The sequence below is a fragment of the Lampris incognitus genome, chromosome 2 (assembly GCF_029633865.1).
Source record: "Lampris incognitus isolate fLamInc1 chromosome 2, fLamInc1.hap2, whole genome shotgun sequence".
Classification (NCBI taxonomy): Eukaryota; Metazoa; Chordata; class Actinopteri; order Lampriformes; family Lampridae; genus Lampris; species Lampris incognitus.
The window spans coordinates 114,099,671-114,112,894 of record NC_079212.1 but is presented as its reverse complement, the minus strand read 5'-3'; the positions used below and the strand labels follow the sequence as shown (position 1 = coordinate 114,112,894).

General features: G+C 42.3%; 1 protein-coding gene across 3 annotated transcripts in view; it reads left to right on the top strand.

The window, feature by feature from the left end:
- Positions 1 to 5,185, top strand: part of cpne5b (copine Vb) — a 273,515-nt gene extending 268,330 nt beyond the window's left edge. For all 3 annotated transcript variants that reach the window (XM_056272953.1, XM_056272955.1, XM_056272954.1), the window contains one exon: positions 4,994 to 5,185. In XM_056272953.1, the coding sequence (XP_056128928.1) occupies positions 4,994 to 5,185 (192 nt within the window). The remainder of the gene's footprint in view (positions 1 to 4,993) is intronic.
- Positions 5,186 to 13,224: the final 8,039 nt, after the last annotated feature.

Here is a 13,224-nt window from a genome sequence, read left to right as displayed (position 1 = left end):
CATATCTCTGGTTCTATTTAGACTAGAACAATAATATTGGTGTCTCTGGAAAGATAACATTCTCTTCTGCCTTTTCATAATGGCTGATATGAAATTGACGGAGGCCACAGCCCCGCTAAAAGCGATCTAATAACGTCCATGCCTGCCATGGCCACTCGGGGTTAATTTTCAGTGGCTCCATATCCAAATTTCTTCGAAATATATTAAGCTACATATGTACCAAGTTTGACACTTTTATCACAAAATGCACAATCCTTATGAATATTGGAGCTAAGCTGCCCCACTATATGGTTTGGTGTTAATTTACACTTTAATATTCAAAGTGATACAGAACTAAGTGGAATACTGAACATGGTATACTGAAAAGTAACAAAATAAACCAGCAGACAATTTAGTGTAAACAAGTTAACCACTTTAATTACTTTTGGTTTAAAATTTTTGAAACATGCAAAAGGGCAGAACATCAACTAAAGTTAAAATCAAATAACTTAGAAAAACAGTACTTCCCTCAGTAAATGTTCCTTCTTATATAAAAAAATAAATGCAAATGTAAAAATGACAATAATAAATAAATTACATTACAGTCATTTAGCCAACACTTTTATCCAAAGCGACTTACAATAAGTGTATTTAACATAGGAAATCAGGAGAACTACTAGTCATCAGCGGTCACAAGTGCATCTAAACAAGCATCTAAGAGCAAAACCAGTGCTAAAGTAAAAGTGCAAGAAAGAGTTGTTTTTTTTTAATGAGTGAATACAATAAATGCTAAGAACAAGTAACAGGGTAGTAGCTCTTAAACAGGTGAGTTTTCAACCTGCGCCGAAAGATGGGCAGCGACTCCGCTGTCCTGGGGAGTTCATGCCACCACTGTGGGGCCAGGACAGAAAAGAGCCGTGACCGGGTCGATCGGCAGCAAGGGCCTCTGAGCGATGGGGCAACCAGGCGTCCCGAGGCAGCAGAGCGAAGTGGTCAGGCGGGGGTGTAGGGCTTGACCATGGCCTGGAGAGAGGAAGGAGCTGTTCCTTTCACTGCCCTGTAGGCTAGCACCAGAGTTTTAAACTGGATGCGAGCAGCTGCTGGGAGGCAGTGTAGGGATATGGGAAGGGGAGTTGTGTGGGAGAACTTAGGGCGGTTGAACATCAGATGAGCTGCAGCTTTCTGAACAAGCTCCAGAGGTCTGATGGCCAACGCCGGGGCACCAGCAAGGAGGGAGTTGTCGTAGTCCAGCCGGGAGATGACCAGAGCCTGGATGGGCACCTGTGCCATCTCGTCGGTGAGGAATGGGTGAATCCTCCTGATGTTATAGGGGGAAAATTTGTAGGAGCAAGCAACCGATGCAACGTTTTCAGCAAACGACAGTTGGTCGTCCAGGATCACACCCAGATTCCTCACAGTCTGAGTTGGCATCACCACGGTGTTGTCAATGATGATGGCCAGGTCTTGGTGCGGGCAACCTTTCCCCGGGAGGAACATCAGCTCTGTCTTGTCCAGATTGAGCTTCAGGTGGTGTGTCACCATCCACTCCGAGATGTCAGTCAAGCACGCAGCAATGTGTGTCTCTACTTGTGTGTCAGAGGGAGGAAAGGACAAGATTAGCTGGGTGTCATCGGCATAACAATAGTAAGAGAAGTCATGCAAGCGAATAACAGAACCCAGGGATGTCGTGTACAGGGAGAAAAGGATAGGACCCAGGACCGAACCCTGTGGAACGCCTGTAGTCAGTCTGCGTGGCTCCGACACAGATCCCCTCCATGTCACCTGGTAGGAGCGACCCATCAGGTAGTTTGCAAACATTGAGAGTGCAGAGCCTGTGACACCCAGCCCCTCGAGGATAGAGGGGAGGATCTCGTGGTTCACTGTGTCGAACGCCGCTGACAGGTCCAGGAGTATCAGGACAGAGGAGAGAGAGTTTGCTCTCGCAGAATGCAGTGATTCTGTCACTGCAAGGAGGGCCATCTCTGTCGAGTGACCCACCCTGAACCCAGACTGGTTGGGGTCCAGGAGGTTGTTCTGGTGGAGGTGCAAAGAAAGTTGGTTAAAGACAGAATGTTCGAAAGTTTTGGATAGAAAGGGTGGAAGGGAAACCGGTCTGTAGTTTTTGATGTCAGAGGGGTTAAGTGATGGTTTCTTGAGATGGGGGGTGACTCTAGCAATCTTGAAGTCAGATGGAAAGCATCCTGCCTGGAGGGAGGTGTTGATGAGGTGGGTTAGATAGAGAAAGAGTTCAGGTGCTATAGACCGAAGAAGAGGGGAGGGGACCGGGTCAAGGGAGCATGTGGTGGGGTGACTGCATGTGATGAGGTTTAGAACCTCGTCGGGGGAGAGGGGAGTGAGGTGGGATAGGGTGTAGAGGGCGAGATAGTGCAAGCAGCACTAACCGGGTGGTGAGAAAAGGAGGATCTGATGTTGTTTACCTTCTTGTCAAAGAAGTTAGCGAAATCATCAAGGAGAAGGGAGGAAGTAGGAGGAGTAGGTGGAGGTTGAAGAAGTGTAGAGGAGGTTTCAAAGAGTTTCTTGGGATTAGAGGCAGATGATAGGATTTTAGATCGATAGAAGGCAGCCTTAGCAGCAGAAAGGGAGGAGGAGAAAGTGGAAAGAAGAGATTGGAAGTTGAGAAGGTCCTCTGGGAGTTTGCCTTTTCTCCATTTGCGCTCTGCCACTCTCAGGCTCTGTCTGTCAGTACGTACTGAGTCGGTCAGCCAAGGGGCAGTTGGAGTTGGGCGTGCAGGCCTGGAGGTGAAGGGACAGAGATTGTCTAGAGAAGAGGAGAGGGTAGAGAGAAGAAGATCAGTAGCAGTGTCAGGGGGTAGGAGAGAGAAAGATTCTGGTGTAGGGAGGATAGAGGTAACAGAGGAAGAAAGATCAGTGACGGAGAGAGAGCGGACGTGTCTACAGGTGGAAACCATGTGGGCAGGGGAAGGGGCTGAGGGGGGTGAAGAGAGGGAGAGAGAGTAGGACATCAAATAGTGGTCAGAGAGCTGGAGGGGAGTAACAGAGAGATTGGAAATAGGACAGTGTCTAGTAAAGATAAGGTCCAGCTGGTGCCGGCCTTGTGTGTAGGAGGAGAGGGTGAGAGGTGAAGGTCAAAGGAGGAGAGGAAAGAGAGAAGAGGATCTAGCTTGTTAGTGTGGATGTTGAAGTCACCGAGAAGGATAAGTGCAGAGTCATGAACAGGGAAGTGGGAGACAAGTGTGTCAAGCTCCTCCAGAAACTCACAAAGGGGGCCTGGTGGGCGGTATACAACCACGATGGTGAGTTTGACTGGATAAGAGACAGTAACAGCATGAAAGTCAAAAGAGGGCAGAGAAAGTTGTGGAATGGAAAGAAGAGAGTATTTCCATTTCAGGGAGATTAGCAGGCCAGTACCACCACCCCGCCTCCCAGCTCTGGGAGTGTGAGAAAAAGAGTACACATCAGACAGAGCTGCGGGTGTGATAGTGTTTTCTGGCATGATCCAGGTCTCAGTTAGAGCAAGAAAGTTGAGGGAGAGCAAGGATGCATAGCCTGAGATAAACTCAGCTTTCAGCCCCGCAGACTGGCAATTCCAGAGCCCTCCCGTCACCACTTGCTCAACGTGAGTGGAGAGAGTGGGCTAGATGAGATTGGTAGGGTCACAGCACCTAGGAGTGACCCAACGTCTATGCCAGCCCCGGGAAGAGGAAAGGACAAGAATGCGTAGGAAACACAGTCTATCTAGGTACACAAAATACAGATGACTGACCGGATCTAAAAAGAGCAGTCCGTGCTTGATGAAGGCTTGACTTGAAAAAGTCGGGCTTGCCTTTGTTCACTCTAGCCTTCGTTCAACCTAGGCTTGTTTGCCTGACGCTTGGAAGCAGCAGCAGGGATTTAAAGAACACTGATGGCTAATTGTCTGCCATGAGTGCAGGCTACACCCTGGCCATTTAACACCCAATTGGCCAAAGAGGTACACTGAAAATAGGCTTATTGCCCAGAAACTGGACACGTATGTAAAACTCTATCAAACCTCACACCATACTATTCAAACTGCAAACAGCAAGTTACCAAGGGATATGTGTATAAGCTAAAAGGATAACTAAGTCAAAACAGCTAGGCAAGAAGAAATATTTAAGGGCACACTAGGTGAAAAACAGCTACAGCTAGAATAAGTAGATAAGACAAGTAAATAGAATAAGACAGCTACAGCTAGAATAAGATCCCACTAGGAACCAGCAGCAGATGTAGAGAAAATGACTAATACTCAAGCAGCTGGAATAAGACTAATAGCAACTTGTTAAGCAAGAAAGATGATACTTACTCTATTCTAGATGAACCAGCAATTCAGAATCACTCCAGAAGTTAAGATGCACAATAAATACTAAATAAATACTTAAATACTTAAATAATGAAAAAATGAACAGAGGAACCTGTAACAAGATAACAATAATGGTTCAAGAATAAAATATAAAGCTGAAATATAATAATAATAATAATAATAATAATAATAATAATAAGCCTGTTAACATACTATTGCATTTTTGTATGATTACCATTGACATATATCGGAAAAAAAAAGCTTTTCAACCTGTCTTGTGGGACATTTCAAGCACTCTTGGTGGCCACAAAGGCCTTAAGCAGGTGTTTAGTTCGCTTATGCATTGGACTGGCCCTGTGTACACTGTACTACATTCTAGTAGTCACATAAGGTTTCTCTGTTGATGTTCACTTGCAGTGTATTGGTAATAGTATGATGGCTATGACTTCCTTTGCTGGCTCAGAGTTTAGACTTTGAGTCAGTCACTCCATATCTATGTGACATTTTGAGATGCATTGTAAAGAACATGTGAGATTTATACGAGTTACCACAAAATGAAGGTCCAAAATCTGTAGGTGATACTAGTCGGAGTCGGACCAACCCTTAGAGAAGATAATTCCTCAGCAAACATGATCCGATCAAAATTTTTACCACGTATTTTATTATGATTGCAAAATCTGTCATAAAAAAAGTCCTTTCTTTTCTGCCTCACAGTTTGTCCCTTTCCGTGACTATATGGACCGGACCGGCAACCACGTGTTGAGCATGGCACGGCTTGCTAAAGATGTACTAGCGGAGATTCCTGACCAATTCATCTCATACATGAAGAGCAGAGGAATCAAACCAAACCCAGAACCACCGCCCTACACGCCTCCTGGACATACACACCACCACACACAGATCTGACCTGACAGCACCCCCCCCCACACACACACACACATACAACACACACACATACAACACATGCGCATGTTTTGGTTTTTATTGATGACACAGGAGACAGCATGCAGCACCCCCTGTGAACTTAATGGGAACTCTCTTCTTCCTGTTATCGTTGTAAACAGGATGTTGATTTTTGTGGAACCTCTAAATGACTGTTGGAATGGCATTTTATTTTATTTTATTTTTCTGTGAGTATCTAGCTATCTTGTTTCTCATGAAGAGAGACAGCAAACTCTTATTGATGTACCAGGACTTGATGGTGACGCCTTTTTATCAACAGTGGGCCAGTGACTGTTTAATGTCTAGTTTGACAGCAGGTCAGTTTTAGCAAGGTCATATTGTGATTCAAACTTGTGCCTGTCTGTAGTTGTTTCGCTAAGTGTATCAGGACAAATGCAATCTAATTTGAACTTTGACCGAAGCCTTGCTTCTCAGTCATTGGTGTGGCTTAACACAGTGATATTTTTACTGTAGGTACCTTTCCCTTTCTGGATTTTTTTTTTTAATTTTCAAGTTTTTTAGTTAATTTATATATTTAAAGTTGCATCACCTATGTCTGGGGAAGAAGTACTGCATTTTTCCTCTTTGAAAATTGTTCATCATTTTTTTACACCCCGAGGTTTTAATTCCCGTTTTTCTCATCAAGTAGATGTTTATAAAGGCATGATGTACACTGTATGAGAAGTAAATTCCCCATATTCCAATATTTATCCTTGAATGTTATCTGATGTGGCATGGTAATTTAAATCAATTTGTATTCGATTTCCACAAACTTAAATTATTTTAGGGGCCTGTCCATTGGTCAGCAGTTGTCTCACACTGATTACAAAATGTTTATAAAAGCACAAATTGATGGATGGAAACTTGTCTCCTCACTCCAATGTAAGTACAAAAATAACTGAAGTCATACCAGGTTCAACAGATTTAATTCTTTTGATTCTCTCGCATCAAAAGGATGTTGCATGATAGGATTACTCACTATATCATAACTTTGGTTTCATTTTTGTGAAGTGCTTCACTAGGTGTTCTCCAGCATGCTGAAGCCTGGTTTTGTGAGGTCAGTTATTTGTTGGACCATGAGAAAAACAAACAAAATGGAAGCAAATTGGTATCCTGCAATATCCAACTTAAAAAGTTCAAATCAATAGGCGGGTTGTTTTTCAGCAGAGTTGGCCATCTTTCACACTGCCAGTAACATCTCAGATGTTCAAAAGACAAATTGCCTGATGAAAGTACACATTTGATATTGAGGGGAGGGTGCTTTGTTCTATGCTGATGAAATAGTGATTTGCATTTATTTTCTACGTAAGCATGGACAGCTAGAATCAAAACCCTTTTGACTGTTCTCCTGTCAAAAGAGAATACAAATTATGGTTTCTGTCCAAGGGACGACACACACAATGTCCACAACCACTCTAACTGCAATACTTTGAAATTAATTTGCCTTCTCTTTGTTTTGTTTTTTTAACTACATTTTGAAATTATGGTAATTCCAACAATTCTTCTCCCCCAGAAGCAGTTTTTGTTTATTTGGTTAAATAATGAAGAAATTGCTTGATTCAAACCCGTGTAAAAATACATTGTTGTTTATTAGATTGAGACATGTATATTTTGGGCTTTTGTTGTTCAAACTTTGCCTATTTGCTGTGCAGATTTAGGATTTTGGATCGCTGCATGAGTTTGTTTAAAACCTTTGCACTTCAGGCCTTCTCATCAGTATAGTGAAGATTACACAATGGACATTTTGCCTTTTCACAGATCTTTTTCAATGTGTGATATTGCCTCTTCTTGGGTCTGCATCTAATAGCCGTTGTGTAATATCTTAATATGACACAAGATATGACCCACAACAGAACACAGTATGGATGGAGGAAAAGAGACCCCTCCCACATGTTAACTTCTCCACCAATAAATTTCGACCTATCAGATGGAGTCCTGGACAGAGTGAACAAGATTATTTGCAATGACTTGTCAGCACAGAAAGCACTATTAAGTGAAGAACTGTGATATAAATAAAGTTGAAAATAGTTGTAATTTTAATGGGTTAAATTAATTATAAATTCCCGAAACCTTCAAATGTATGATTATAGCTCTTTTTGAAATAGCCCTTATCAAGATAAAGTCACATTGTACTAAACAACCGTAAAAACCACAATTAAAAAAAAAATTATTCAACAATGCAAAAAATCTGCCATATGAAAAGATCAGTATTATCAATGACAACAGCTGGGGAAATGAGAACATGAGGCCATTTCTTTTAAAGACATGCATGGACCTCACTGGAGGAAGACAGACTGAGGTGGCACCTTGGCTGAGGATTTCTATAGAAACTACGACCGAATGCAGTTCATATAACTGGACACAATTGAGGCTATTTTGCAGAAGAAAACACTAAAGACCTTTTAATATCCAAAATAAGTAAAACCCTGCGTGGCATATAAATCAAGGTCTAAATGGAGCCCAAAGGAATTCAAGATGAGGAAAAAGGTTATTTGTGAACATTTATAATGTAGCAAAACCATTTTGACCTGAAGCTCCAAATCAGTTGAAATAGCAGCCATTGCAGCTCATTTAGTCCTCTCATTATATTTCAAATAAAGCAGTTCAGGTGGATATGTATGGTTATCGAGAAGTGAAATAAAAAGAGGTTAATGGTGGCCAAGATGCTAAACTGTAATGTGCTTGTTTGTGTTTGTGATGTGTAAGGAGTAGGGTAGGATGGAAGAAGAAGAACTAAAGGCAAGACTATTGGTGTGAACCTATACTAGATTATAAACTGTCTTTAGCGTTGCTTCACACATAACCCCTACAACTAAAAGAAAAGCACTTTACCCTTGAAAAGAGTGCTTTGGGTATATAGGTTGAATATGTTTTTCAAGATATGACAGTATTGAATATGTTTTATTTTTTCCCTCTGCAATATGTATGATAAGCCATCAACTCTGCTGTCTATGGCAATGTGAGACTGACCCTGTGAAATCCCTGTAGGTCTCTTAGATTGACTGCATCCACACTTTAACATGCGCTACAACACCAGTGTTTGATATACAGTGCCAATATCTGTAAAATAGCTACCAGCAAATCTGAATTGTATGCATGTTGTTGCCAAACATGGCAACAAGCTCCTGCGGAATGTTTGACATTACTTCTCTCTTGTGCCTGGCAATATTCTGTTTTTCAAACTTCCTTTGGTCATGAGAGCTCACCGGTGGATAAAAGCTGTAGCTAATTAGCATGTTACAGTTAAGTAATTTACTTTCTTTTTTCTAATCCCCTTTTTATCTGTTGTTTATATCTCTGGGTTTCTAATTTGCATGATTCCCCTTTTTCCTTTAAAAGGGTTTTTATTGTACATGATTGTTGTCATACGGTGGGTCGTGAAATGCTTTGTATTGGACTGCCTTAAATGAAAATTCATTAAAAAAATGCCTTCTTTTATTTTAGTCTCCCATACAGTTAACGTTTATATATAATTTACTTTGCAGAGAGAATACACGTGACACTACCAAAGGATACTCGGGAGAGAGGGGCGTCCAGGTGGCATGGCGGTCTGCTCCGTTGCCTGCCAACACGGGGATACCAGTTCGAATTCCCGTGTTACCTCCGGCTTGGCCGGGCGTCCCTACAGACACAATTGGCTGTGTCTGTGGGTGGGAAGCCGGATGTGGGTATGTGTCCTGGGCGCTGCACAAGCGCCTCCTCTGGTCGGTCGGGGCGCCTGTCAGGGGGGAAGGGGAACTGGGGGGAATAGCATGATCCTCCCATGTGCTACGTCCCCCTGATGAAACTCCTGTCAGGTGAAAAGAAGCGGCTGGCGACTCCACATGTATCAGAGGAGGCATGTGGTAGTCTGCAGCCCTTCCCAGATAAAAAAATATTGGCTCCCCGGATCTGCAGAGGGGGTGGAGCAGCAACCAGGATGGCTCGGAAAAGTGGGATAATTGGCCGGGTACATTGGGGAGAAAAGGGGGAAAAATAGATATTCAGGAGATTTTTAAAGGATCTTCGCTCTGTGGGCCAAAGGGGAAAGAGGTAGTAGTTGGAGTAAAAGGGATGTGATTTTATGTTATTATTTTTAGAGAGTAAAAGTGAATAAACATTTAGCATGGCAGCACATATTTGACTACATAGTTGTGTGAGTGTGTGTGTGTGTGCGTGCATGCGTGTATGCATGTGTGTGTTGGTGAAAAATTCACAAAACGAAAACAAACAAGCATAAAATGATATCAAAACACTGCAAAAGTTGTACCTTTCATTGCCCAAAATGTGATTTTAAGGCAGGAGGAACATTTGTTAGTGTGCCCCAAAGTGTCTACATATCTATGTTCTATCCATACACAGGAAAGTAGTATCCCAGTACTACCCAGAGCAACTGCCTGTCCAATATTATTTTCAAAATACACTCTGCAGTGTTAGGTGTGGATGTAAAGTTGATTTTAACATATAAACCAAACAAAAAACTTGGAGTAGAGAGTAATATTTATCCATGCAGAAATGGAAAGCTGGTATGACATGTTCTTTCCCAGATAAAAGAATAGGGAGTCTCCTAATTGCAGAGGCCTGGCCATTCTTTCTGTTTTGTCTTTTGTCTTCTCGCTGGCTCTGGTCAGGACATTCAAGGTGACTCAAAGATATCTGACGCAAAAAGAGTTTGCCACATCTATTTTAGTGCATCCAGACTAACTCTTTGCCCTCTATAGCTGTGAACTGATGCATGCCAGGCCCTGCACCGTGCTCTGGCATGGTGCAGCAGGATGGCCTCTGACCTTTCTGTTCCAGTTGCAGAGCTGTGGTCTTGTTTGGGAACTGGTGTTGTGTTGGAGTCTCTCCCACACTGACGGCAGATAGGAATGACAGTAGCACATTGGGTATTGACAGTGACCTCCCTACTGCGCCCTCATACACAGCTATTGGAGCTGTCTTCTGCTCTCTACCCAGTAAATTGCCCTCGGGGTTGTCAAGCGAGCACCTCAATTCAGATTTGTTCTTTTGAATTAGGCAGTCAGTGCATCAGCGCTTAAATGATTTTGCTCTTGCCCCACTATATTGTTATTTTCCTCTTAGCCTGGATAGGTAACCCAAGAGCTCCTTCTCATAGAGCGCTCCACTGCCAAGACAGTGTAAATGTTGATGATATTTCCCGAAAATGAAAAACTTCTTTATGATTTTTTACTATGGGGATCTCATGCATCACCATCACCATTATGCATCATCCCCATTACCATCCAAACCTGTAGCTACTACAACTGAAATAGGAGTGACGTGGTTATTATCGGTCAAAAGATAAGACCCCACAAATGATGTCCACATCAAGCCAGGCAGACGCAAATATAATCTCAGCACAAACACACACACACACACACACACACACACACACACACACACACACACACACACACACACACACACACACACACACACACACACACACACACACACACACACACACACACACTTTGAAAGGCATCAATGCATAATGCATAAAAGACTTCAAAGCAGCATTTGGCCATGTGCAATGACTTGACATCGAACCTGTTATTCTTTACTGTCAAGTCCTTATCTTGTAGTTCTTTCTTTCTTTTTCTCTCTCTCTCTCTCTCTCTCTCTCTCTCTCTCTCTCTCTCTCTCTCTCTCTATCTATCTATCTCTTGTTCTCTCTTGCTCTTCCTTTCTCTCTCTCTTTCTAGATGTATCTCACACATACATTTGACGTTGTCATTTTTCTTTTTTCTGCCATTTCTCGTTTCGCTAAGATTCTTCATACTTCTTTGCTAAGATTCTTCATATTCCACCATTACTCCTGTTTCTCCTCTGTGCATTTTCAGAGTGCCATATACCCAACCATCTATCAGTTGTCTGTGCTCACAATCCAGTTCAGGGTTGCAGCAGAGGGAGCTTATCATAGCAGGTATAGGGCATAAGGCAGGGAGACATCCAGTGTGGCATGAATCAATCGCAAGACATTATTTGAAGCTTATCTAGCAAGTTTCAGGAGCAGGACCACACCCAACCGCACCATGTCCGGCATTCCTATAAATACCCACCTAACCCTCTCCTCCCCTTCTGCTCTCGTATTCTGCACCCGCCCCCCCAACCTATTTCGATGTGTCTTCCTCTTTCCTCTCCTTTGTAGGGTCCTGAGTGGGTCCGTTGTTGCCCGGGTGCTACGATGGATTCCCTACAAAGCTTCCTCACAATGCAGTCAGCAAGCGGAAGAACTATAAGAACTACACACATCAATCATTTTTCTTTAATAAATAATTTAAACACATCTTGTTGATGGTGTGGTCTTTGCTGGAGAATCTAAACTTAATAATAGATAACATAAAATCTCAATGTGGGTATTTTGCCTCAGTGTAATGCACCAAGTAACGAGAGAGGTTGGAGGGCTCATGAGTCCACTGTCAACACTGTATTTGAAAGTCTTGATCTTAACTTATAATCAAAACGAATTAGTTTTACTTCTCATACTTGTACTTCTCAATTTACGTCTCATTCTTGTTCTTATGTCAGACATTTTTGTTTCAGAATCAGGTCCGGATTATTAAGACCTACTCACTCAACCAAGTGGAGTGCATCCCAGTTTGTTGACCAGGCACACAAATGTCCAACACAAAAGTTCAACAACACCTCAGCAACATTTTGAGGATCAACAACACATACAGCCACAAATAAACACAACAAAACAAGCTGACAATGAGTTTCATATGACTCTTCACTAGGGATGCCCCCCGAAACGGGAACCGGTTCTAAATTAGTCAAAACCGGAGCATTTTTAAGATCCGACGTTTTCGGTTCTGCTATCGGTATTCGGTAGGTACTCGAGAAATCATGGAGTGAGATTTATATTGTGGCAATTGTGTTTTTCGAGGAATTTAAACGTCGCGAACATAATCTTGTTCGCCATTTTCTCCATCTCTCTGTCTCGCTCTCTTACTGCGCGAGGGGCGGGGCTGTGCTGTGCTCCACACACTCGCTCACACACGCGCAGACAGCTCTGCTCAAGCGCTCATCATGGCGGAGAGAACCAAACGTTCAAAAGTTTGGGTATATTTTTCAAAAGTCGATGACAACAACGCTCGTTGCCACAAGTGCAACAAATCATTTGCCAGTAAGGGTGGCAATACAAGCAATCGGTCGAAACATCTTTTGTCGAAACATGGTATTAATCTGCAGAAATGCGGCGTTTTCCACTGCTTTGCTCGTAGTGTTCCATACACGTCCACTGCAGGTAAGCCGTATGAGCCATAGATACGGAGTTAGCTAGGCTAATAACGAATTATTACGAATAGGCCAATAAATAAAATATAACTGCTTAGCTAATTGTTTAGCTACAAATATATAAGCCATAGATACGGAGTTAGCTAGGCTAATAGCCGGGGACACTGTAAGTCAGGAGAGATCACGACTCCTGCCGGAGAAGGCAGATATTGTAGAGCCGAAGGAACGGATAAGACCGTAGGTTCACACTTTAGCCGTGTAGGCAACTTTCTTTAATCCACGGTAAATCAGAGAGACAACCAAACCACAGCTCGACTGAGCGGAGGTGGCAAGAATAACCAGAAAACTGGCTGGACAACCATAACTTAACCCTGCGTTAACCTGCCAGGGCAACCATGACTTAACCCTTAGTTCCTGGGTTGAATTCTGTCCCCAATACGTGTCCACCACAATATGTTGATTTTTCTGCAGAAGAACTGTTAGGATTATGTTCTAGGTTCTTGTTTGTTTGAACTTCCGTTAGCCGTTTGCTGTAAAAATTCATTTTTAATGTATTTTTTTCTTTATCTTTATCTACTTTTATTTTTTATCTTATTTGTTGTTGTTGAATGTTGATTATAAAGTCTATAATTCAGACGCATGTAAAACATTGCTGCTGCTGTTGCTGCTGAATAAATATTTGTTTATATTTATATAAAGTTATATAATAGAATAATAAAGCAATGTCGATTCTGTTCTTAATTAAGTGTCTTTTTTTCTTGCATAATAATCAAAAAGAACCG